General features: G+C 35.9%; 1 protein-coding gene across 1 annotated transcript in view; it reads left to right on the top strand.

Annotated features, from left to right (window-relative positions):
• CFAP47 (cilia and flagella associated protein 47) overlaps positions 1 to 27,034 on the top strand; it is a 342,945-nt gene that overhangs the window by 54,380 nt on the left and 261,531 nt on the right. The window contains 7 exon segments of the mRNA XM_027782493.2: positions 1,176 to 1,385; positions 9,081 to 9,181; positions 11,209 to 11,337; positions 13,091 to 13,322; positions 14,166 to 14,375; positions 18,438 to 18,531; positions 19,103 to 19,243. Of these exon segments, the coding sequence (XP_027638294.2) occupies positions 1,176 to 1,385; positions 9,081 to 9,181; positions 11,209 to 11,337; positions 13,091 to 13,322; positions 14,166 to 14,375; positions 18,438 to 18,531; positions 19,103 to 19,243 (1,117 nt within the window).

Below are 27,034 nucleotides of genomic sequence, written 5' to 3'. Positions count from 1 at the left end.
TTTTGTTAACTTTATTCAGATACTAAGATCATAGACTTTATCTGATGAAAATGCAAAAATAAATATAAGACTTTCTCTTTTATTTTCTCTTCTCCACAGGTTATAAAACACTGTTTTGAATTCTAGCTGCTGTTTGGACAGTTGGTGGGCTTTGTGGGTTTTGGTTTTGGGTTTTTTTCCTTTCTTTTTTTTTTTTTTAAATAATGCTTTTTTCTTCCTAAGCAAAATTTTAGTACCGAAGAGGACAACAGAAATGTTTTGATCCTGGCCTTTAAAATAAAAAATAATCCATGTATTTTTCATTTTTATGTAGATCACCCATTTTATCCTGTTATTTGAATTTATAAGAGAGCCTCTTTGTAATCTTCATGTTGTGTATCATAACCCAGTACCACACTTATTCCAGTTTGGTTTAAATATTAATATTTTAATCTTTCCAAGCACTCTTGTTTATATATCTGTGAAATATACTTTTCTGGTCCCTGAGGTACAAGTTTTCAGTTTGTAATTAGTAAAGAGCATAATATTAGATTTTTATGCTTATGTACGTATCATTTCAATACCAGAACAACTAATTTGCTGTAAATTAATGAAATTACCTTCAAATTATTATTGTCTTATCTCATTTGAGTTGTAGTAATTTATCAAGTGATTTGCCTGTTGTCAGTAAATCAGTGGTTGGAACTGAAAGGGTTCCATGTGGGCCTGGTCTGACTGCCATTCTTTCAGAACTGGCACCTAAAATTATATAAATGGGGAAAGCATCTTCTGTATCTTCATGAATTTCCCCTTAATATTTCTGTTTTAAAACTTGCTTTAACTTGTTGAATGATAATGTAGTTTAATCAAAATTAATGAAAGCTTTAATTTTTGGAAACCTAAAGTAAGGAAATAATGTTTATGCCCTTAGTAGCACTGTTAATAGAGATTGTTTTTCATTTGGATGTTGAACTATTTGGGGTCAGTGTAAAATGTTCAGATACACGTACAGAAAACAAACTAGTATCTAAATGCTAAAGGAATTTTAATACTTTACTTTCACTTGATTTATGCTTTAAAACGGAGGTTGTTATTTTGTATTTAACTGTGAAAAGCAGTTTTGTAAATTTGTGAATCTGTGAATTAACTTTACTGTCATCCTACGAGCACAAACACTATTTTTATTTTTAACGCAGGCAATCACAAATTCAAGTTGAACTTCCAGAGCTTGAACTTGATGATGGTGACAGGATTTACCCTTTTTCTGTACAGTTCCCAGAAGGGCAAGATATTGTTCTTTCATCAGATGGCACAAATAAGGAACTAATTTGTCATATCAGCTTCAGATCATCTAGACCAGTGTCGTTTTTAGGGGATATGTTCTTCATCGATGAAGAAGAAAACAGGTAATGTGTGCAATTCAAATTTGTTTGGGGGGGCAGGGTCCAAACTGACAAAGTTGTATATAAGACACAGAACTCATAATGGTTGGCTGAAGGCATATAAGAATCGTGCTGAAAAAATTGAAAGTGAAGCATAGAAATGTATTTATTTTTTTCAACTGAATTACAGTTCAAAACCACAAAATTTATCTTTGGTCTCTAAGGTAAGATTTATCTAAGTGGCTTTCTTAAGGTCTTGTATCTCATTCATATCTACTAGTAATTCTTAAGTCTACTTCAGTCTTCTCTGATTGTGTTGGAAAGGCATGGTTGTCATTCAGCAAATCCCAAAGTTTTCTATTACAAAATACTTAGCTTTTTGAAAATACCCTATTAACATTTTACAGTCCATTCCATGCTGGCTATCAAGGTGGTCTGATTTTGGGTTGAGCCAAACTCCATGAAATTCTGTTCTGTTGAGCCTTTCTCCTGTGTTTCATTTTTTTTAAGACAACAAAATGTTTGTGACTGGTTTAGAGTCCCTATTCTGGCATCTGGAAGAGCTGTTGGTTCTTCCCACCTATTTGCATGTCTTTACACAGTTGCAGTGGAGTTATCTTACAAAGGATTGCTCCATTTTCCGTCCTCTCAAAAGCTTCAAGTGTTCCTCTGTTACCCAAGAATTCAAGAAGAGACATTTTGAAGTAACTTACAGATACTGTCTCTAAGTAAGAAATTCTGGTTATTTTAAAGAGTATCTGTACAACGTAGAACTGTGAAAGAGTACTTGTTTTTTGCCTTTTTTAAAAAAAATTTAGAACTGTATAAATAATAAATCACACTAATAAACTACATGTGGTTTATTCATTCCTTGAGTCTCTGAGCTTCAGAGTAAAGGTAGGGGGACTTCTCAAGGGGGAATTACACCGCAAGTCAGAATTTAATTTTGCTAGGAAGCAGCAAAATACATGTCCCAGTCTTGTGGGATGTGGTTTCGTTTGGTTTTCTTTTCTTCTGTGTGTGTGTGGTTTTGTTTGTTTACTTTGTTTTTTTGTGTTGGTTTTGGATTGGTTTTTTTGGCTACTGAGAGAGCAAGCTGTATTCCTGCAAAGTTCTGAGACAGGAATTGGGAAAATATGATTAATATATTAATGCCTTTTTAAATTTTTTTTTTTTTTAATTTAGGAGGAGCAGAGCAGTATCTTTGAGGTGCTCTATAGGGAAACAGTTGGTTCCTGAATAAAAAGGGGGCTGACTTCTGATCTCAGTGAAGGTGTTCTTTGGGGAATAAGATAAAAAGGGGTCGTTTAAAAAGCCAGGTGATACAATACTGCATGGATGGATGTTGCTCATCTATATCAGTGCAATTTATTGTTTACAGATTCTAAAATACATATATATATATACACATACACACACGTATGTGTGTTTGGTGTTGTGGGTTTTTTTGGTTGTTGTTGTTGGGGTTTTTTTGTGTGTAATGCTAGTAATTAATAAAAGTATGCTAGGGATAAGTTTCAGCTTTAGACCATACTTCCGAAACTGTACAGGATACTGTCTTTTCTCATACATGATATATGAGATGCAGGATTGGATAGCGAAGTAATAAAAACTGTTGGTGTCTTCTTCCTCCCTCCATGCTGGACTCTTCAGTGTGTTCTGCTCTGCCTTAGGGGGACTTTCTGGACAGCAGCATCAGCAGAAGCAGGCAGTACCAGAGAGAAGGGATAAGGGACAGATGTGCTTTACATTGTATTTTATTTATATACTTTTATTTATATACTTCCTCAAATGCAGGCTCAGATCACTACATCAGAAAGCATTTGAAGTTTTCAAAAGTACTGAAATTATTTGGGAATATAAGCATCTGAAAACTACTTAGGAATTTATGTAGTCTAATTCTTGTTAGACAGGAATTCCTTTAGGACAGAACACTGAGAATTTGACAGCAATTTATATGCAGTGTTCATACCAAAATTAATATCTTTAAAACACTGTTTAGTGATGAAGACATGCAAATCTGAAATTCATATACCTTGTTTTGATTTTAAAGTAGTAGACTTTTTTTTGAGTAACTTTATTGGTGAAAAGAAATGCAGAAGGTCTCCTCTGCCCCTAGTAAATCAAATCTGTTACTAAATGTTCTGTGCAAAAATAACCATTTTCAGCATTTGTCCTTTTTGTTCATCTCTTGCCTTGGTGGGATGAATGGGTGTATGCTTGAGGGGGAAATATAGGTACTGCTGAGATTAATTAATTCCTGCAGTTACTATTTTCAGTAAAGCAACTATTTTGAGTGTTGAATATCTCCACCGTACAGCATAGAATGGCCTTTTTCCTAAGCATAAACCTAAATTTTATATTATTTTGATGCAAGGATTATGGACCTTTTAGTTATTACTGCTCACATTGGATTGGTATTTTATGTTTTTCTGTGTAGATTGTCAGCCAAAAAGCTATTCCTACTCATTTTATTTAATCCTAAGATTTAATAATTGTGTGGAATATGATTTGTAAATGTGTGCTAAAGCTTGCAGTAATTATGAGGAAAGGGTAATTTAAGCTTATGATGAGGTCTGAAATATAGCTGCTGAGCAGGCACAATATTTAGTTTTAATAACTGGTTTTATATGATGTACTAGCAGCTTCTCAAACCTTCTTATAGAGAAATAATCCTTTCTGCTGTGTAATAAACTTTTTTCAATATTTGCCAGTAAAAGTAAAGAAAGGGTACCATTCTCAATTTAAAGGCAAGCTCAATATATTTTTGAAAAAAAGATAGCAAATAAAAGTAATCAAATTAAACTTAAAAGGCATCCCTGCTCACGAAGATTAAAAAAATCATGCCCAGGAATGTCAAATAATCTTAAAATTGCTGCTGTATTTTACAACATAGTAGATAGGCATTTTTTTAAAGGACAGAACTAATAACATTGCTCTGCCAATGCACACATGATTTCCTGTCAGGCAGTTGCATGGGTGTGTGGGCTGTAGGAGCATACGATACAGAACCTGAACACAACTAGATGAAGGAGCATATCACCCAGAACAAAGGTATTCTGTGCATGCAATTAGTTAGTGTAGTAATATCATTCATATTGGCTTTTGGAAGAAATTATTTTTATCATAACCAGAAAGAATTCTTTCCTTCAATTGGAAAAGTCTAAGTGTGTGCCTGAATCTTAATCCTGAGCATGTTGTTACTCTAATAAAGTCTATGAAAATTTATCCAGACTTGGGTTTCATTACTACTGTTAATATTACTATGTGCTTTGATACTCCACTCTATAGTAATCTGTAGCTGCAATTTCCTGTTCTCTGCTTGTCTACCCTGATTTTTCCCAGCACCTGCGTCCCCTGACATGGGAGACTTAGGCAATGCGTTCAGACTTCAAAACTGATGCAACTAATTACCTAAGCATCCGAGCAGTTAGTTTTAAACTGTCTGTCTAATGAATTTAAACTGCTTTGTTAATTTGAGTCTTTTAGGAAGATAAGAATTCAGGGCCTTCTAGATCTTTAATAATAAACTTTTTACACCACCTATGAAGGCTAACTGGCCTTGAATAGATTCTTGGTTTGTTTAATAGGCCATGAAATCTCACATTATCAGTTGCTGAAGATGTATTAATTTGTCAGGTGTGCTTTCTTTATATTTTCATTTTCAGAGTAATAATATGTATTTTAAAATTATTTGAACTAAAATTTTGAACTTCAACTCATATTCTGTGTTTAGGATGGAATTAAAATAAGTGAGTTAAAAAGTTATTTTCTTATGTTGATAAAATACCATGTCTGTATTTAACTAATTAGAAAAAGAGCTTTCACTTCAAAGTAAAACTAATTCTAGGCATGTTTCAAAGCATGAGTAGTGATGACAGAAATACTCTTGTTTTCTGTTTTTTTACTTAGGCTCTGCGGGTTTTGGATTTCTAAATTCAGGTCAAACTTCAGTAGGATTAATTTGCATAGTCCATATTAAGTCCATCAAAATAATAATTTTTTTTTTTTTTTCTGTGACCCAGAATTAGAGTGATCATTGGGTGGAGGATAGATGAATTTGGCTACTTTACAGAATGCATTTGAAAGACAACCGGCAATCATGTTTTATAGCAGAACTATGCTATATGTAGCTGTAAAAGAAAACTGAAGAGATATATGATTGCCATTTATGCAAGTAAATTACTGTGTACACAGATTCCATTAAATGGATTATAAGAAAGTGCATTAATATTTATTTAATGACTGCCTTAATTGAGAATTTTCAGTTAATTTCTAATGTTATTTTTAATCTATCCTTCCTTTTCATTCCTTTGACTCCAAAGCAGAATAAATTAAATTTCTTCGGATAGGGCTGATAGGAAAACAGAAGTAAAAGATAACATAAAATCCAAGAATTAATAAATGGGAAGAAATATTTAGCTATGGTACTTATATCCTTCGACTTGAAAGAAATTTCTTCCTTCAACAGGAAAGAAGGTTTTCTGCCATCCTGATTGAAATTACTTTCACCTTATTCTTTCTAAAAAATTATTAGTAGAAAAACAGCTACATATTGTGCTACACAATCAAAGAAAATGGTGGTATGGGGAGCAAAATATCCCCAAACCTCCACACATGTGGTGGGTAGGTAAACTGCTGTGATCACTGATGACACAAACGTGCTGAGGTCCTTGCCTCCCATGTTCTACAGTTCTCCATTTTCTTTCTCTCTCCGACTGGGAAGCTGGGGAAATTAATGCAATTTCTGATGTTCTCGTTTGTGGTTGGAACTTCAGGAAGAGAGGCTGCTGGGGATCTTAGCCTGTAATAACAACATGATGCCACTGAGATACAATCACTAAAAAGTACCCAGTTATGAATCAGTTCCAGTTGTTTTGATAATCCGTGAGATCTCAGTGTATCACGGAGGGAAACAATACGTTCCCTTTTGCTGTTGGGAAACATGCCTAAACCATGCAGCTCTTTAAGAGTAACTGCTGGCAAATGTCAAATGCATGTATTCTGCTGGCATGCCTTAGAGCAAGGGTCCTCAAACTTTTTAACCAGGGGGCCAGCGCGTGGATGAAGTGGCAGGCAGTCATCTGCGGCTGCTTGGTTTCCCCCCCAACCCCCGGCGGGGGGGTGTGTGTGTGTGGGACGGGGGGTTCTGTAAATACCAGGGGATGGATTGAGGACCCTGGGGGGGGGGGGCATATCCGGCCCGCGGGCCGTAGTTTGAGGACCCCTGCCTTAGAGAATAAGAGCAGTCAATTTCTTTCAATATAATTTAAATTTGGAGAAATCAGGGAGCTGTAGAAAACACTGGAGTTCTTGGTATTTGCATGCTTCTTTGCTACATTCATCTGACCTAATAATATAATGGCATTTTACTTCCGATAGTTGGAGGTGCTTTTGAAAATCAGGATGGTCCAAACCCATTATTCACTCCTGTCCTTTTCTGTGCTTGTGACTTTCTACCATTTTGATGGTCCCTGCCAGCTGAAGGGTCTGTTACTCAGAAATTAAGATCTGACATCATTGCTGCTACTAGAAAAGAGTGGCTGCTTTCCCAGCTGTAAGTCATCTATATCGTGTGAAACCATGTGTCTGTTACTATTCATTATTGTATTTCAATTGCTGTGGAAGCTTGAGCTTCTACTACAAAGGATAAGAGGCTTTGGGAACTCATTTATGAATAGACATGGCAGAGCTTGCATGGGTCATCTTTTGCTCTCCCAGTTCTTTCATCTCTGGATCTGTTCAAGGATTTTTTTGGGGAGGGAGGAGGGCAGGTCTTTATTTACTTTTAAATAACAACTTCTTATTCACTGCATCTAGGTTATTCCTTGTTCTTAAAGATCTGCCAAATGCCTCACTCTCATATCAAGTCGCATTTTGGCACTGATAATTTCTGCAAGCAGTTTGATATTTTTTTTTTGTTTGTTTCCAGAAGTAGCACTGCAAGCTTCCCTTAAATATTTAAGTTTACCTAAGCAATGTTGCTGCAGATATTGGTCAGTTAGATCCTAATGAATTTGGATTGTTTCTTTTTAGAAATTGGTAGTGATATTATGTATCTGTTAATGAATAGTGTTGAAGAAGGGTTACTGAATTATGCCTGTATTTCTAGAGCATTTGGGATGTACTGACACAAAACAAATTATTTGTTTCTACTTAGAAAATGTCTGAAACACTATAAAGCAAAAAAAAGATAAACATATTTTGGCTCAGTTTTTTGTCTTTCCACAAACATTAAAATAAAAAAAAAAATAATCAGAGTTAATTTAAGAGAAGGGAATGAATTGATCTGTATAGTGTTGGCTAATATTTTTTTGTCATCACAGCTGGAGTTTTAGTTTCTGGTGATCTGCAGGTTTCAAATTATGGTAAACAATATCTTTAATGTCCTTTCTGCTGTATTCTTTGGAAATATGCATTAGAGAATAAATACTGAAAATATCAGAGGCAATCATGTTCATGTAAATAACAAATTTTTACTTTATTAAGTATTATAAAATGGAATACACTCAATAATTTAACACATTTAATAACTTCACATTTGCTAGCAATACAGGTGCCTTTCATTCTAATAGAATAACACAGACTTTTATATTATTTAGTTAAGCTCTGCTGCAAATACAGAATAAATACGTTGCACAAAACTTCTAGCTTTGTAACCTCACTTCATGAATGGTGTGGTAAATAAAGGTCAGTGATACAAGATGATTTTAAGCAGTGCAGAATGCACATGTTTGTCAGCTATTTGCCATATTTGTATGGAAATATGCATGCTTTTCTGTCTGGTGCCCTATATCTCAGGGCCTGAAACATGTATGATAAATGTTTAGCTCCTAGCACCTTTGGTTTTTTCTGCCATGCTTTCTTATGAATGGAGTGTCATCTCTTGAAATTTTTTTGGTATTTTTGACACCTTAGTCGAAAGAGTTAATTAGTTTTAATGTTGGTTAATAAGTTAATGTAGAGTAAAAAAAAGCTGTGTAATAACATAGGACTAAGCTCATTTGAATTACATGTCAGTTGCAATAAGAACATACATATAGAAGGCTAACAGGGATACATTGATGGCAATAATTTGCTTGTTGACTGCACCCCGAGAGATTGAGGTGAAGTAAAGAAAAAGTGTTAAAAGGTGGATTGTTACACATTAATGTGGCTGCTGCAGACAGTACAGACACTCTAGTGAACACTGGAGCATGTACGTCAATTTCTATTACATCCTAGCAATTGCAGTCAAGATCTCATTGCTTTTATATTGAATCTATTTGTTTGTAAATATTTATTTTGTGATTTCTGTAAAGTCCTATAAATGTTAAATCAAAATAGAAGTTGCTTTTCAAGAAAACTTCCCCTGTCAAAAGTTATAGGATATACTTACCAAGTTAGCAGTCTCCTTTAGGACACTCATAAATGTCGGTTGTAATTTTAGTTGTTTTTTCAGAGAGACAGAGTTCATTTATTTTGTGAAATCTCTGCTAACTCTTGAACTTTCAGATTAAGGATACATCCGTGGTCATAGTAAAACTATGAAATGGAAATACTGTACTAAACTTCACCATTTCAGCATGTGTGGTCCCATCTGTGTAATCTCATACTGAACCAGAATAGGAGAGAACAGAAGTTGTCTGACACATTCATTCTGTCTTTTTTTTCTTGTGCTGAAATATCTTCATCATGGCTAAATATAAAATTTTCACTTTTGTATTTTGTTTTGAACAGGTTCTCAATTCAAGTTGCTGCAACAGCAGAGAATTGCCTTCTTACTTTATACCCGTATTTGGCATTTCACCACTCTAATCAACAAATTATCTTGAGAACCAGTAAGCAGTCAACACTACCTCTTAAAATTATATCATGTCCAGTAGTTATTTATCAATGTTTTCAGTGTGATAACAGGGATGTTACCATCAATGTAGCATTTTTCCTCATTAATTACAAGGGGATTTTGCAATGCAATTTTTGAAACAGTTTAATAGCTTCTGTTTTGTTGTTGAAAGTGAGGAAAACTAATATAAGTGATTTGGTAATTAGGTTTATTGAAAAATATTGTATGAACTTGAATCTTACAGAATGTTTTATGAAATTTTTAAAATATGAGCAGAGAAAACATCCCAAACAATAGAGATTAGATTAACATATTTTTTAATTACATTGATAAAAAGTGATCATCAGTAATTCCTAGGACAACAGTTGGCTATGCTTTGAAGAAAGCAAAAGAGAAGAAAGTCACGCGATGGTATGATAAAATCTGATCATTATTTGCTTGTCAGGAACAGTTTTCAGGGTTTTTTAATGACTGTCCTTGAAGGTTGGAAAGCATAGCTGTACTTTAAGGCCTAATAAAAGCCTGTGACCAGAGACTAGAAATATGCGGTGTCTCTTTGCCTGCCTCTCTGAGTCTATATCTCCACCTGTGTCCCCCACCACAGCCTCAAACTCTGCCTGCCTCCTGCCCCACCCCCTTTCTGCCTGCTTCAGTGATCTGTAATCTCTTTATGCATAGCTGAGTTTATGGGAAGAGATTAGGAACATTGTAGAATTCAGGTGAGAAAGGATCTCTGGGGGTCATCTAGTCCAACCTCCTGCTCAAAGCAGGTTCAAATATAGGGTAAATTATTATATTTTATAGTTGTTCTGATTTCTTATATATATATATATGTAATAATTATATAATATATTGCATAACATATGCATAAATATTATCCAATATATCACATATGTAATATATGTTATATATTGTTATGATATATTTTAATGAAATAGACAAGTTTTTCAGATAAGCAAGGCATTCCCTAGGTCTGAAATAGATTTAGCTTTGAATATGGCAAATTTTAAGACTGCATTAACTTAAAATAGTTGTGTTACTCAGGCTATCTAAGAGAAAAGACACTTGGTACTTCTGAAATTGAAAAAGGGATTAGCAAGAAGACAGGTAGCGATTTTTTTTTTCCATATAAAAGATTGGTATATATACAAATGAAGATAGGAAACAAGGAAAAGTATTATTTCTGGCAATTACTGCTAAATTGAGTCTATTTTATGTGGTTTTATTAAAGACCGTTTTGGTGTGGAATGCTTTTTAATGTGACCAAACCATATCTATACAATACAGTGGCTTTGAAAGCAATTCAGGAGGACTTTGCTTCCACATATCTGACACCGTGGTCTTGTGTTATTTGCTCCAAACCATATGCATAACAGTGCCAGCAATCAAATTTGAAGATAATTGTACAGAGTTTTTCCTTCTCTTACTGGTTTCTGGTGTGTTTACTTCTTTAGAAACTACACAGAGTTCCTCTTCTACACTTGTTCTGGAGACTGACATTAGAGATGGCTAGCAGAGGGTCCTCCAACCCTATCATAGGCCAACATGAGAATGTCAGAACATATGTTCTGACAGAACTGATGGATTGATAAAACATACTTTTGAGTTTGATTTGTAAAATATTTGTTGTTGAGTCTGAAGGAGCTTGATAATGGTATGCTGAGACTCGTTTTAGAGCTGTGATCAAAAATTCCTTAAAAATATTTTGTTTGTGAGTTAGAATTCTTAAATTAGCGCTGTTCTGTGATAGTTGATTTTCAGCAAGTGTGAAGACACATCCTGTAAAACATAGAAATGGAACAATAATTCAAACATTAATGGAAAAAAACATGCAGGTAATGTTTTTTTGTCTCTGATCTAATGACCAAAGTGTGATTTTCATCATGAGTCAAATGGAAACTGTACTTGATTAACTGAAGCACAAAAAAGAAAAATATAGAAGCAGATATCTGTTTATAAACTGTTAGAGCACAGACAATAAAATATGTTTTCTCAGCTGCAGCTTTTAATCTTGTTTTACAGACAGTAAAGACAGCAGTAGTGGAGAAGTTGTTCTGCATCCATGTTATACTCCACAATCACTTTCCCATAGTATTTCCTCAAGTTCCTTTGGTGCAACCTCTGACTCAACCTATGAAGATTCTCAATCAGGTATATTCTAGCTGTTTTTTTGAAATACATTGAGCTCTTAAAACTGCTTTTCAGCTTACTGCTTTAAAGATTTTTTTCACATTTGTAAGCTTTGCCTGAAATGCTTCTGCACATATAGTCAATGAATATTGAGGAGGCTGTTTTCTCCTGTGACACTGTGGAAAACCTGGCTTAGAGTACAGAAACAGAAAAAAACCTCTCCTATGTTTTACCAGACTAAATGGAAGAGAAATCAGTCCAACTATTTAAAAACAAACAAAAAAAGAAACCCAACCAAAAAATGTCAAAGTCTCATTTGCAATAACATGTCTGTGGAGTGGCCAGTAGAAAAACAACTACTGAACAAAACTAAGATTAGTTGCCAGGATGGTCATTATTTCTATAGTCATGAGCTAATCTACCATAGACACTCTGTATATATGCTATATTCTGCAAAGGTCTAGTTGTATGCTCAGGTTAGGCTTCAACATTTTTATTACATTTATGAAGTACACTATAAAAACAACCATTGTCAGTGGGGCTCAGTTAAGGTGCTATTCCATATGAACCAAGAGTAATAGATGTTCTGTAAGGTTGTCAGGTGACTAGGAGCTGAGGCTGTTGACACTTCTTTCAGGGGCTGGTTTTCTAACTAGGATGTTAGAACAGCAGAAGTTACTGCTGCTGTTTCATCACTGTTAGGAATCCACTCTTGCAGATCCACTTAAAGTTTGTGTGATCATTGTCTAAAGGTGTTGCCAAGACAAACAGGGGTAGTTAAACAGATTAAGTAAAATGATGCATTTTTACATGATTAATTTTTAATGGCATGATGTTATACGGTTTTGGACCTGAAAAAGCACCTCTGGCAACGGTGGCAGTGACAAGATTGGAAAATTATCTTGTCAGCCAGCAAAACTGCACAAACTCAGATCTGACTGCATGATGATCTTATAAGGACAAGTCTCTTTTCTCCAGATGGCATTGTGTTTTCTTCTTAAATCCTAACAAGATTTTTTCAAATTCACTAAGGTATTAGTTTTATTTTTGCTCCACCTAATGAAACATTAAAACTGTAACAGTGGTATTAAAATACACCTTCAAGGATGGAATAATTTAAGTTTTGTGCTATGAAGATAATTATTGCTTGTTTTCTTAGTTATCTTTTATGAAATAATATTGTTGTTGATGTTGTTAACAACTAGTAGTTGTTAAAATCTGTAATCTCAACTTTGACCAGGTCAGAATTTGGAAGAGAGAAAGCCTAAAAGAGGAGAGAAAAGTCCAGTGGATTATAGATTGGGCTGAAGGCTTGGTTATACCTATACAATACCTGATAAACTGTTTGAACAACAGTCAGTCACTGTGCCACACTTTGTGATTGGGGTGGGGAGCTAGCATTGACTAGCTGGTAAAGCTATACGTACTGGAGGTGTATGTAAGACTGTTTCTTTGAGATCGCTGTCTGTGGTTTTGTAGCCATGCCTGAGTTTATTTTTTCTGAGAATATTTTTTTCTGGGTAATAATTATTTCTTTAAGTGAAATTAGATTCCAAGAATATAATTTGTTCTATTCCTAAGATGTGTACTCATTCAACTTATTACTCATAAAAAAAGTTGATCATTTGCTGTCTGACAGTTTTGCTGTCTGACAGTTTTTCTGAAAACAACTGTATGTAAAAAAAAACAAGGTAAAAGATAATTGGTTTTGTGCTAGACAAAATTAGGGAAATAAGAAATCATTCTGGGTTTTTTTTTGGTGTTTATTATTCAGAGTCGGATACTACTTTTGAAAGTGAGAGCGATGAAAAGATAAGTGAAGAGAGTGAAGCTAACAGTCAAAGTGATGGGAGAGAAAATAAATTTGAATTATCATTTTTTCCCGATGAGGATAAAAAGGAGTACATCTTCTTTCAGAAAGCCCTAACTGCTATTGAGAATTGGTTCACTCTCTTTGGTTGGTCTAAGGGACAAAATCCTGTTTCAATACCACATTCACTAAGACGGTAATTCATCTCTGCTTAGAGCTAACTTATGTCTACCTAATAAAATATTAACATATATACTAAGGAGTTTTGGATATGATTTGAGGAATATAAATATGTGCTAATACACAGTTCTATGTTAAAGTTGTAACATCCATGTGCTGTTTATGATAAATGTCATTCAGGTATTATTTTTCATTTTTAAAAAATACATTTCCAACTGATATTCTGGTATATCCTAATGCAGCGTATGTTAAATATGCTGTTCAAACCGCTGTATGTCACCACGTTAACTGAAATTAATTCTCCTCCCAGAATGAACAGAGTTCTTGCAATTGTCCCTTCTTTGGTGGCATAAATAGGTGTTCTAACAATATATCTTTTTGTTTGTTTTTCCTCCACATACTCTAAAGATCAAGAAACAGATAAGAAAGCGAATTTCATAATCAACAGTCTTGCTAACACTCTGGAAATATATCAGTCTTAGTGGCATCCCTTAGCTGATCTTATCTAGCTTGCTACTAAATAATGAAGAAGCCAGACTCCTGGGACACAAACACATAGACATCTTGTAAACATGATAGAAATCGAAGTTATTTTTGGCAGAAAGCAGTGACAAGCACAAATTTATTTATGAAATATTTCACGTATACTTATTAAATATTCCATGCAATTCAAAATTCTTATGTTATTACAAAAGTTCTGTAAAAAGGAAGAAGTGCTATACTTTTCAACCTTCTTGTTGCTGCTTTTACTTCATGGTTTATTAAATTTATCACCATGATATAGATCGATAGATAGATAGATACAATGTTAGCTCACTTTGTGTGTTTAAAATTATAATAGAAGCTTTTTCTGCCTTAGTGCTGTGTGTAAAGCCGAGATGACCTCTTCACGTGAAAAGGTTTTTAAACAAAGCCTTGGCAAAGGTACCAAGACTCTTTATGACATGTTATTCCATCTGAGTGGACAGTTGTTACCGGGCATTACATCAAGCCAGTCATTGCCTCTTGATCCAGTTGAACGAATGTTAAAGCTCCACTGGCAGCATTCTACATTGCTTTCTTTCCTTAAGTAAGTACATAAAGGGTAAAATATGCATGCATGTATCTTTTCTTTCCACTTTTTAAATTAGCATAGTTCAAACAAAATTCCAACTGTATACAATATACTGTATCTTTTGTAATGTAAGATTTGCATATTTTAATCCTTAAATAATTCTAATCAAGGTTATCATATATAATTTATACTAGTTTGGGTGTCCTTTGGTAGCGTTACATCCAACACAGGAATTACACAGGAACTCTGTTTCCTTATGAAAAAAGATGACTCCCAACCTCATTCCTTAGGCAGACTCAGTAGATTGTCAGATCAGGTTTGTCATTAATGGTTTTACTGTTCCACTGATGCTCTTTGTCCTGTAATTACTGGCTTTAGCAAAAAATTTGTAGACTTACTTTGTAATCTGTTAATCTTTCATATTAATAATATGCCAAGAAATGGAAGTACTGCTTCTGCTGTTGAACAGATTTAGCTGTTAGCTTCTTTCATTGATAACCTTATCTTGTCATTGAGACTGGATTATCAAGTCCAACTGTAAACCTAACACTGCCAAGTCCACTAAAAAGCCATGTCCCTAAGCACCACATCTACATGCCTTTTAAACACCTCCAGGGACTGTGTGACTCAACCACTTCCCTGGGCAGCCTGTTCCGATGCTTGATAACCCTTTCAGTGAAGAAATTTTTCTTAGTACCCAGTCTAAACCTCCCCTGGTGCAACTTGAGGCTGCTTCCTCTTATCCTCTCATTTGTTATCTGGGAGAAGAGGCCGATATCCACCACGCTAAAACCTCCTTTCAGGTAGTTGTAGAGAACAATAAGGTCTCTTTTGATCCTCCTCTTCTTCACACTAAACCACCCCACTTCCTCAGCCACTCCTTGTAAAACTAGTTCTCCAGACACTTCACCAGTTTCATTGCTCTTTGGATGCACGCTAGCACCTCAATGTCTGTCTTGTAGTGAGGAGCCCAAAACTGAACACTTACATGATGAAATGATGCTGAATGATTGCCTAAAGTAGATTCAAGCGATTTTCTTATTTATCTAATCGGTATATTGATGGTTTTCTGAGGTCAGAGTTTTAAAATCTTCTTTGGATCCAATCCAAGGAAAATAATTTCTTGCCACTGTCTTAGGTCTAATGTTAAGCTAATATACTGTACAACTCCTAGGAGAGCAGTCAAGAGTAACTTCAAGACATGCTTCCTCTTTTGAACCCTGTTACCCTTGTTAACAGTTAAATTTCATTAATCCTTGTCTAGACAGCTCCATTGATTCTGCTCAGTTCCTATCAAGAGATATCCAAGCGTCTAACTACTTTTCAAGGGTGGAGCTGATGTGCCTTTCAGACCCTTTCACCCTTCAGTATGGGATTTTATAGCCCTAACTCTTATTAATACAAACTTTAATTTTGGTCTTTTAGGACTGGTATTTCTTCTGTCTAGCTTCAGATTAATATCTTTTCTGTAACACATTATTTGATGGATGAGGTCTGTATAAAGGAACTAAAACAACATCATTTCTCATTGGGTGACAGTAATACCTACCATCAATCATCCTCCAAGTTTGAGCATGCCACCCAATATCTCTGAGTATACCAGAAACCCTTGCTGGTCATTACCAGCTCTGGGAAACCTTTGCTTCAATCTGTGTCAGTTGGCTTGGGCAGACAGGGTAAATTCTGAGCCCTCTTTGATTTGGGATATAGTGGTGTGTATGCTGTGAAGCTGGGAGTGTACTTTTTAATATGAACCAGTTTACTGAGTTATTGCACCTGGGAGAGAAAGAGGATGTCTCTATACCTTACTTATCTCAGGTTTGTTTACTGTAAACTGCAAGTGAAAACATTTATTCATAACACTGAAAATGAGCAACACAAGTAGAAGTATTTCTTCAGGATATAGGTGAAGAAACAAAAGAACATCATTAGCTACCTACATTAAGGCTGTAATTACCAGAAAGGTCTTCTGAAATATACCTGATTTTGTTTATATTCTGGCAGCTTCTGGCAAGGAGGCAGTCAGGCTTCTGTCCTTTTGCATACCTTATGCTTGAAGTTACCCCAAACAAAGTCTGTTCAGGAGTTTCCATTAAAATATTAATTCACAGAAGTTTCCTTAGAGTTTTCATGGGATACTGTTGCAGCACTCCTAGATAGGGTCAAAAGTTTCTCCTGGTGGAGCCTAATGGCTTTTCTGTCCAGTCTTTCCATTGAGATTTTCCAGAGAATCTAGGCATCTTCAAACTAACATACATGATGTTGGTTGCCTACTTTAAATTAATTATGAGTTCTAGAGTAAGTGGATCCCAGCCCCTTTTGGTAAGCATAGCAGCAGTTGGAAAGAAATACTTAGGTGCTTCTAGGGTAGTTTCTTGGGCAATGTGGAAAGCTATTTAATAGCTATATTTTAATAAAAGCCTTCAGTCTTACTGAGTTTTGTCTATTAACTTGCTGACATAGAACAGAATTGGAGCAGCAGCCAATTGGTCAAGCAGCAGCCAATTGATGACTGATCATTGATGACTGGAAATGAAGCAGCAATCCATAACAATCCCAGAAAAATGATACAGGTTGCCACGGAAAAGCAGTTCTAACTGGACTCCTGTGTTTATATGTATTTATGCTAGATGATTAAGTTGGTGCATAGTATGTGCTTAACATTACCACATCCTGTTAGTTTCTGCCTCTTCTAGTTTGTGTGAATCCTATCAGATTTCTTCATTTTTCCTGATTTATGAATATATTTTTCCTACTTTTGCATTTTAGGATCACCTAGACTATTTCCTTATTTTTTTTTTAATGGGTTATTTTTTGAGGGTCAAAATTGTAGATTACACTTATTCCCACACATATACCAAGTAAAAACAGTGATAGAAAGACAGGACACCTGAAAAGATGAATGTAGTATAGCTTCCTTCTTTTATCATTTGGGAAGAATTGAAGGTTTTTTCAGGGATTTTATGGGACAGAGTCTGTGACTTAATGGAAAATGGGAATTTCAGACATGGTGAGTTTTAGAACCAGACTACTGACTTGATAATATTTTGGGTTATTGATTAAAAAATTTGTGTTTTAAAAAACATACTAGATAATTGTATGAAACATGAAATTTCAATAATCTGAGAAGATAATGTCACTATGTAAAGTATGGAAAAAAATGTGCTGTTACTAGTAAAATAAAATTCTGTGGAAAGAGAAATAAATTGTTGTGATCCTAATTTCAAACTGTGATGTATGACTCTTATTGTGCAAGGTAAATTGAATTTGGACTGTATGTACAGGAAAAATATGATTACTTCATTTGAATGAGAGATGATTATATAACAAGAAAAGCTCATCTATTTATTATTCACATTAGCCATGTTAAAAACACAGACAACAATGTACATCTAAATATGCTAGGATAATCTTTCTGACCTAAAAGTCAGGAAAATTTTCTGCTCCCCTGAGAAAAATATAATTAAGAATTGTTTGTTATTTTCTTTTCTTTCCAGAAGTGTCATTTGTGTTATAGTATTTTTTCACTTGGAAATTAGCTTTTTTTGGTATTCAGTCTAATGAGGTTGCCTTTTGTTACTGCAATTACTATTCCTATTGCATTTGTTAGTCACTTGAGAACAGATGGCAGGTCAGTTTAATAATTAACAGAGTTTTGAAATACCTTTGCTTACACCCCTAAGACTTCCAATATCAGGCCTACAGAGGGATAAAGGCCTTAGAAAATTTTAATTCCACTAATGTTAGGTAACACTGGTCCTTTGGATTTCACATGGAAATGGGTGTTATATGTTTTGATGCTTTGTGCTATAATAAATCCTTTATGGAGGTGCAATTCTCATAAAGAAACCAGTCTGTCTGGAGTTGAATGTCTTTTTTGCATTTAGTTGTAGGCATAAGAATTAAACATGAACTTTATAAATAGAAGCTATCTGAAGCAATTAATAGAACTGGATCATTAGTCCAAAGTGTAGTCAGAAAAACTTACACATAGGTTAAGCAAGTTGAAAAACTTGGACTGCTCATAAAAAGAATTGTCTTGTTTATCTATTAACTTTTCCTGCTTTATGATTTCAGAAGCCAAGGAGCATATCTTCCTCATGTTATGCCAGAATTCCTGCTTGAACCTGATGATTATAAGAAATGGCTTGAAGTGCAAACTTTACTGAAGGTAGATTTGGGTTTTTTTGTTAGTTTTGTTTTATTTTTTGTTCTTTTTTTAACAAAGACTACATTGTTAGCATCAATCCTTTGAAGACTAATGGAAGCCCTCTGTGGACCATGAGTGTTCCTACAGTGGTGGCTGTTTTGGATTGCATAAATCTAAGCACATGCATGAAACTGAACAGAAATTTAAGCTGACACCGACATTTACACCCTCCTGATTTTTCTATTCCATTCATTTCTTCTGATACTGTTGATACCTGCGATTAATTTCCAACAGATATGCTTTGTCAAATTATAATTAATTTTACTGCTTTCTACTGATTATACCATTTTTTAAAAAAAATCTATTGTATTGCCTCTGTCCTGATTGCTGCTTTCAACTTCTCCATTTTGTATTGTGCTTCTTATTCCTGAGATAGCAGCATACTGTAAATGGTTCTAAAACTGATCACTGCTGCACTATAGTAGATGTTATCAGTCATTTATGTCATCAATTCATTATTGTTCTCCTGTGAATTTCCTATCCAAACTGCTGAAGTGAATACTGAAAATAAATTCCATTCCTTTATCTGAAGGGTCACTCGGCTGAGTTGAAAAAGAGAGATGCAAAAAACTCAGGCATAGTTAGCGATAAGAATCTATTCATTCTGGAGGACAGCGTATTTGAGAAAATGAGCAAACGAGCTTGGACAGATGTGCTACTGCAGATATACAAGGTAAATTATAGATATTACTGAAATTGTGATAGAACTGATGCAAAAAAACTTTATTTTGGATAAGATCTGTGATATATTCAAGGTGGTGGTTTTTTTTTCCAAATAGGTCTTTAAAACTGAATACTTTTAAGTATTTTATTTCCCCCTTAATAGAGAAGAAAAAAAAATGAGTGATAACATTTTCATTTTCTTAGTTCTGAAACTTTAGCAGTGTGTTAATATGTTTCAGAAAAAGGAAATGCTATGCTGGAAGAGTCTGCATTTTGTAGAATTAAATGTAATAGAAATTATTATAGATATTATTATAACATGATAGGAATTTTATTAAAAATAAAGAAAATCTGCCATGCGTTTTTGTTACCCTGCCTCGAAATACGTTTGACTAGAAATAGTTAGTTGACTAGACATATCAATAATCACGGCATTTATTATCTTAGATTAGAATGGAATTTTTAAACAGCTAAACACTTTTTGTAGTACCCGTGCCTTCTAAGATATAATGAACTTGATCAGTGTGGACTTCTCAAATTTTATTCAGTTTTATTTTTACTGATGTTAGATAAAAATCATGTTTTCCAAAGTAAATCTAATGTGCTCATGAATGATCAGTAACATTTGTATACCTAAAGATAAATATTTACTTATTGCTATTCAAAGGAGTGAAAAATAAATGAAAAATACAAATATGATCTGGGCTTCCCAGTACAAGACAGACATGAACATACTGGAGTGTGACTCCAGTTGAAGGGTCCCAAAGATGATTTTAGGAGACTGGACCATCTGTCATACAGGGAGAGACTGAGAGAGGTGATACTGTTCAGCCAGGAAAAGAGAAGGTTCAAGGGGGGATCTTATCGATATATGTAAATAGCTGATGGGAGGGTGTAAAGAAGATAGTGCCAGACTCCTCTTGTAGTGCCCAGTAACATGGTGAGGGGCAGTAGGCACAAAGTGAAATACAGGAAATCCCATTTAAAGATAAGAAACGTTTTTACTGTGAGGGTGGTCGCATGCTGGGACAGGTTGCCCAGAGGGGTTGTGGATTTTCCATCCTTGGAGATATCCATAACATAAATGAACATGATCCTCGCAGCCCACTATAGCCGATTCTGCTTTGAACAGGAGGTTTGGCCTAGAGAATCTCCAGAGGTGCATTCCAACCTCAACTATTCTGTGATTATGTGTTTACTTACTGAAAAAGCATAATAAGGAATGACAAAAATTGTGTTAAAGAAGGTATGTAGGAGAGGTGTAGAGCTGATCTAAAATAAATCAAGAAAAATAGCTGAGAGGAACTGACAACAAACACTATGTATATGTGGGCTGAGACAGATGACCCTAAGGATACATGGGAACATGGATGTAGAAAAATGCAATCATAGTGGCCAGAAAGCAAGTCACTTTGCTATTCTTTAAATTTGCTGAATTATTCATAGCTACGGGACAGACTAGCACAGAGCAGAAAACCCCCAGAATTAATAGTATGCCTGTGTATAGTTTTGATTTGGTTTAGTTTTAATATTTTGTTTTTTCTTGACGAGATGAAACTCTAAAAAATAGGTAACTTGAAATAGCTTGATTCAATCAGGTATTATATTTGGTTTATGTGCTAAGGTTTTGGTAGCTGAGGGGCTACAGGGGTGACTTCTGTGAGTAGATGCCTCTATGTCTGATGGAGCCACTGCCAGCTGGCTCCAAGATGGACCCGCCACTGGCCAAGGCTGAGCCACTCAGTGATGGTGATAGCACCTCTGCAATAACGTGTTTAAGAAAGGGAAAAAAGTGCTCCACAGCAGCTGGAGAGAGGAATGAGAATATGTGAGAGAAACAACTCTGTAGGCACCAAGGTCAGTGAAGAAGGAAGAGAAGGAGGTGCTTCAGCTGCCAGAGCAGAGATTCCACACCATCAGCCCACGGTGAAGTGTGGCGAATGAAGAGACGGGACGCAGCTTGATGCAAGCAAATGTCAATTTATTGTACAGAAGCACGAGTTTATATACAGTTTCAGAAGCTGCGCGTTTTAAACAGATTGGTTCTTGAAGCTAAGCATTGCATACTAGGCAATCCCCGACTGCTGGTTAACTGCCATCAATTAACCACAAGGTGTTACGTTTCCTTGGCACCATCCTTGGCGCCATCCGTCCCCCACTAATTGTCAGCTAACTGATAGCCACGCATGGTCCTAGTTTCCAGCCTGCTCCTGCAGTGAAGCCCATAGTGAAGGAAGTTATTACCATGCAGCCCATGGAGGTCCCCATACTAGGGCAGGTAGATGTGGCTGAAAGAACCTGTGACACCATGGAAAGCCTGCATCGGAGCAGGCTCCTGGCAGGACCTGTGACCCAATGGAAAGAGAAGCCTGTGCTGGAGCAGGTTTGCTGGCAGGACTTGTGACCCCCTGGGTGACCCAGGCTGGAGCAGTCTGTCCTGAAGGAATGCACCCCATGGAAGTGACCCATGCTGGAACAGTTCATGAAGAACTGCAGCAATGGGAAGGACCCGCGTTGGAGAAGTTTGTGAACTGTGTCCCATGGCAGGGACCCCACACTGGAGCAGGGGAAGAGCATGAGGAGGAAGGAGCGGTAGAGACAATGTGTAATGAACTGACGGAACCCCTGTTCCCAGTTCCCCAGCACTACTGGGGAGGAAGATGTAGAGAAAATTGGGAGTGAAGGGGAGGGGGGGGGAAGATTTTTAAAACTTTATTTTTTTTTTTCTTTATCCTACTTCGGTTTAGATTGGCAATAAATTTAATTAATTTCACCAAGCTGAGTTTGTTTTGCCCATGATGGTATTTGGTGAGTGATCGCCCTGTCCTCATCTCAACCAATAAGCCTTTTGTTGTATTTTTGTCCTGCTGTCCAGTTGAGGAGGGGGAGTGATGGTGCAGCTTGGTGGGCACCTGAGAGCTAGCCAAGGTCAGCCTACCTTGGTTACAGTTGTTGTTTTGAAAAGATATTATTGATGTCTAGGTAAAAGAGAAGTTAACTTTAGTTTTGATCAAAGTATTAATAATTGCAATTTGGCACTTAAGAAAATTTCTAGTACCTCTTACAGTAATAGTTTAAAGACATCTTCAAACCAAAAATAAAAAATGAATTTTTAATGTAATCATTTCTGTAGTGTATCATTAACTTTATGTTTTGTATTGTTAGGAATGGGGTCTGATGAGATTTTTTTTTTAAAAAAAATAATAAATAAAACCAATTATGAAATAATATTTGTATATAACATTCAAATAAATGTTGTGATTTATTTCGTATGATTAGGTAATGAGAAAACATTACCTAATTAATCTATAGCAAAATATTTTCTCTCCATATTTTCTTAACATTATTAGAGAGTGGCTAGACTGTTAACAGCAATCAAACCTAGCTGTGATTAAACTGCTTCTTCAAAGATAAGATTATATGAGATGAAGTCAAGCAGCTGGTACTTTGATACTAAACTATTCTTTATTAGAAGGAAGAAATAAGGTCATTGTGGGGAATACAAATGTCTTCATTGAATTTTTGGCTTAGAGGAAAAAGTTTGTGGGTGTTATTTTTCTTTTATTTTTTGTATGCATGGATGTGCAGTTGTTTATTGTGGTGTAGCAAAATGGTTTACCCGAGATGTCTGTGGTTAGGAAGATGAGAAGATGTGGGGAGAAAGTTGGAGGTTTATTGGTTATATTCTCATGAAGGAAACCTCCTTGATTTGAAAGGCCTAAAATTTAAAGTGAAACATAAGATAGGATGTGGAAAATGACTTGAAGTTGTGTAGTAAGTGCTTATTTAAATCTGTGACCTTTTTTAATCTTCTAAAAAGGTTGATATGATTAAATACTGCTTTTCAGGTGGCAATCGTTTGGCTTTGCTGGTGCCTCAAATTTTCTCTAAATGTTTTAATCCTTTTTACCATTTTCTTCCATGTGTGCAAGTCAAATGCAATCTTTTAAAATAAACTTTGTAGCCTTTCCAATGTCTGAGAGCAAAGCACCATCATGAATTTATACTAATGCAGGTGCGGGCTACTACTGAAAGGATGTTTTAGATGGTGGGGAAAACCAGGTTTTCCTGGCTGCATTTTAATTCCCTTTCCCTTATGATAGAACTACTGGAGTAGGGTGTTGCTTCCAAATAGATCTTTCATCTCTCTGACCATTAGTGTGGACAGAGGAATGGGACAGAACATGGGGGATATGAGGATATGAAAGAGTTCAGGTTTAGATCAGCTTAAACCTATTGTGAAGATGTGCTCTTCATCATTCTAATTATTTCATGCATGAGAAACATGTTTCAGCTTCTCATTCATTGTCCCTTCATCTTTCTATCCTGTAATAGTACATTTTTACTGTCTTATAACATTACATTCATCATCTTTGTCTCTCCTGCGAATGTCTTAGGAATTATATGTTCCTGCTTTACTGTAGCCTCATGCGGTTTGGCTAACATGGCATTCAATTCAATATAATAGAGCACAAGGAGAACTCTTAAGATAACATGACTTTTAATTGGAACTAGTCACTTTAACATTCAAAGTCCCGTTCTCTCTTCTGTACCCTTTTGTTCAAACCCATTTTTGATAAGGGTGACCATGACTGCTGCTGAACATGGTTTCTTAATTTATATTATTAAGTTTTTAAAGGAAAGCATTGGGGCAATAAAGAAAAACAGGATATGAACTGTCAAGACAGCAAGATTGGTTTATATAAAAGATATTTATTTGGGCTAGTGTTGAAATATTCCGAAGTTAAGAGAATGTTCCATATCTGAAAAGCATTTTCATTAAAATGGAAGTAGAGAGAAGCCTTTTTGTGATTATGATAGCCTGATTTCAAGCAAGATAAGATGAAACAGAATCATTTCTTACATAGCATGCTGCAAATTTCAGAAAATGTTAAAAGAATTCATCTATTTACCAAAGATGTTTTGTTATCCAATTTTATTTTAGAAATAAAATGCTGTTATTAGAGATACTTAGTATTATTCTTTATGAACTGAAATGTCATTCCATACTTCTTTCGTGTCCATACCTGATATATTATGGTCCACTTATTTGTTATAAAAACTTCTATTGATGCAAAATTTCCAGAGGAAACAGCACATACATAAATCCACAATGGAAGCAGAAAAATGGAAAATTGAGTTTATTCTGAAGAAAGGGTAGAAATAATGGAGAAAAAAATGGAAAGTTTATCAGTCACAAAGATACACTTGTCTGTCTTCCTGTCTGTCTATCCATCCTGGTTTCAACTGGGATAGAGTTAGTTTTCTTTATTAGTTCTTGTTGCAGTGCTGTGTTTTGGCTTTGGTGTGAGAACAGTGTTGATAACACAATGATGTTTTTGGTTGTTGCTGGGTGATGTTTATACTGAGTCAAGGACTTTTCAGTTTCTCAGGCCTTGCCAGTGACAGGGCTGGAGTGGCACAAGAAATGGGAGGAGACACAGCCAGGACAGCTGATCTGAACTAGCCAAAGGGGCATTCCATACCATGGGAGATTGTGCTCAGTGTATAAACTCTGGGGGAAAGGTTGGCTGGGGCTGCCAATCATTGCTCAGGGACTGGCTGGACATCAGTCAGCAGGTAGTGAGGAACTGTATTGTGCATCACTTGTTGTCTTTTCTCCCTTCCCTTTGCATTTCATTCCTCTCCCCTTCTCCCTCCTTTTCATGGTAACTATTATTATTATTATTATTATTATTATTATTATTGCTCTTTCATTTTTATTTTATTTTAATATTTAAATTGTTCTTATCTCAGCCCTTGAGTTTTACATTCCTTTCTGATTCTCCTCCCCATCCTTCTGGGTGAGGGGGGAGTTAGTGAGCAGTGGCATGGCACTTAATTACCAGCCAGGGTTAAACCATGACAGTGTCTTTCTGTCAGTCTTTCTGTCTTCTTCTTTTCCTCCTCCAAACAATTAGTCCTTAAGAAACTCATCCTAAATTATCTATGAATATATGGCACTGGAACTTGTGCATTATACCTGGCTTTTATGGCCATGGTCCTTGTTAATCTTAGTCATTGGTCAAGGTGGTCAGGTCTGAGACCTCTGACGAGGGTGGATGGAACCAAAGCTTTTGACTTCATCATCATCCTGAAAATCAAGTTCTGTGTTCCTCCTTCAAATACTTCTTTCTGTGTAATCATTTCAATTGGGAAAAACAATTAATCAAAGATATCATGTAGAGTTTTTACTTTTAACTTCTTTATATTTCTTATCTATTTTAAAGACATGTTTATATATAATTTTTAAAATGTGTGTTCATGCAAGATGTAATCAAAGACTTCTGAGTACCAAGAATTTTATTGTAGGCATTATAACATTTATTTTTTCAGGAAAAACTGTCAATGTAATTGGAACCTAAATGAGCAATGTGGTCATGAAAAATACCATTTCAAGATTGTCTATAGATTGCACTGGAGATCAGTATAGTAGTTTAGTAATTAGTGCTTTGGATAGAACATACACAGTAATTCTTGGAATCCAGATGGGTCCAGTGATTTAATCTAGTTCATCAAAACTTGGAAACAAAAAATATTTAGAATCATAGAATATCTCAAGTTGAAAGGGACACGTAAGGATCACCAAGTCCAACTCCCTGCTTCTCACAGGACTACCTAAAACTAAACCATATGACCAAGAGCATTGTCCAGATGCTGCTTGAACTCTGACAGTCTCGGTGCCATGACCGCTTCCCTGGAGAGCCTGTTCCAGTGACTGATTACACTCTCAGTGAAGAACCTTTTCCTAATATCCAATCTGAACTTCCCCTGATGCAGCTTCATTCCATTTCCTTGTGTCCTATAGCTGGTCACCAGAGAGAGCAGATCAGCTCTCCCTCTGCTGTCCCCCTTAAGGAAGGTGTAGACTGCGATGAGGTTGCCCATCAGCCTTCTCTTCTCTAAGCTGAACAAGACAAGTGACCTCAGCTGCTCCTCATATGTTTTCCCCTTGAGACCTTTCACCATCTTTGTTGCCCTCCTCTGGACACATACTAATAATTTGATGTCCTTGTACTGAGGTGCCCAAAACTGCACACAGTGCTCGAGGTGGGGCTGCACTAGTGCTGTGTAGAGCAGGGACATTCACCTCCCTCAGCTGGCTAGCTGTGCTGTGCTTGACGCACCCCAGGACACCGTTGGCCCTTTTGACTGCCAGGGCACACTGTTCACTTATGTTCAGTTTACCAGAAACTCCAAACCTCACGTCTCTTCCTGTAGGGCTGCTTTTCAGCCTCTAATCCCCCAGTTTCTATGTATATGTGGGATTACCCTGTTCCAGGTGCAGAATATGGCACTTTATTAAATTTCATACAGTTGGTGATTGCCCAGGTCTCTAGTCTATCCAGATATCTCTGTAAGGCGTCTCTACCCTTGAGGGAGCACAGAGCTACTCCTGATTTACTATCATCAGCAAAGTTAATGTACATTCAATTGCTGTGTCAAGATCATTTATATAAACACTAAAGAGGACTGGCACAGAAACTGAGCCCTGGACAACCCCAAAGGTGACTGGCTGCCAGCCTGATGTAACTCCATTTACTATGACTCTTTAAGCCTGACTCGTCAGCCAGCCATTCACCCATTGTATTATGGACTTGTCTAGGTGTATGCTGGACATTTTGTCCAGAAGGATACTGTGAGACAGTATCAGAAGCTTTGCTAAAATCTCCAAACCACACATCTACTGGCTTCCCTTGATCAACTAGATGGGTGCCTTCTCAAAAAAAAGAAATTAAGTTGGTTAAGCAGGACTTTCCCTTTATGAACCTGTGCTGGATATGGATTGTTGTCTCTCAAG

The sequence above is a fragment of the Falco peregrinus genome, chromosome 4 (genome assembly GCF_023634155.1).
Source record: "Falco peregrinus isolate bFalPer1 chromosome 4, bFalPer1.pri, whole genome shotgun sequence".
Classification (NCBI taxonomy): domain Eukaryota; kingdom Metazoa; phylum Chordata; class Aves; order Falconiformes; family Falconidae; genus Falco; species Falco peregrinus.
Note: the sequence above shows the minus strand (reverse complement) of the source record. Positions and strands in the feature narration are given on the sequence as shown.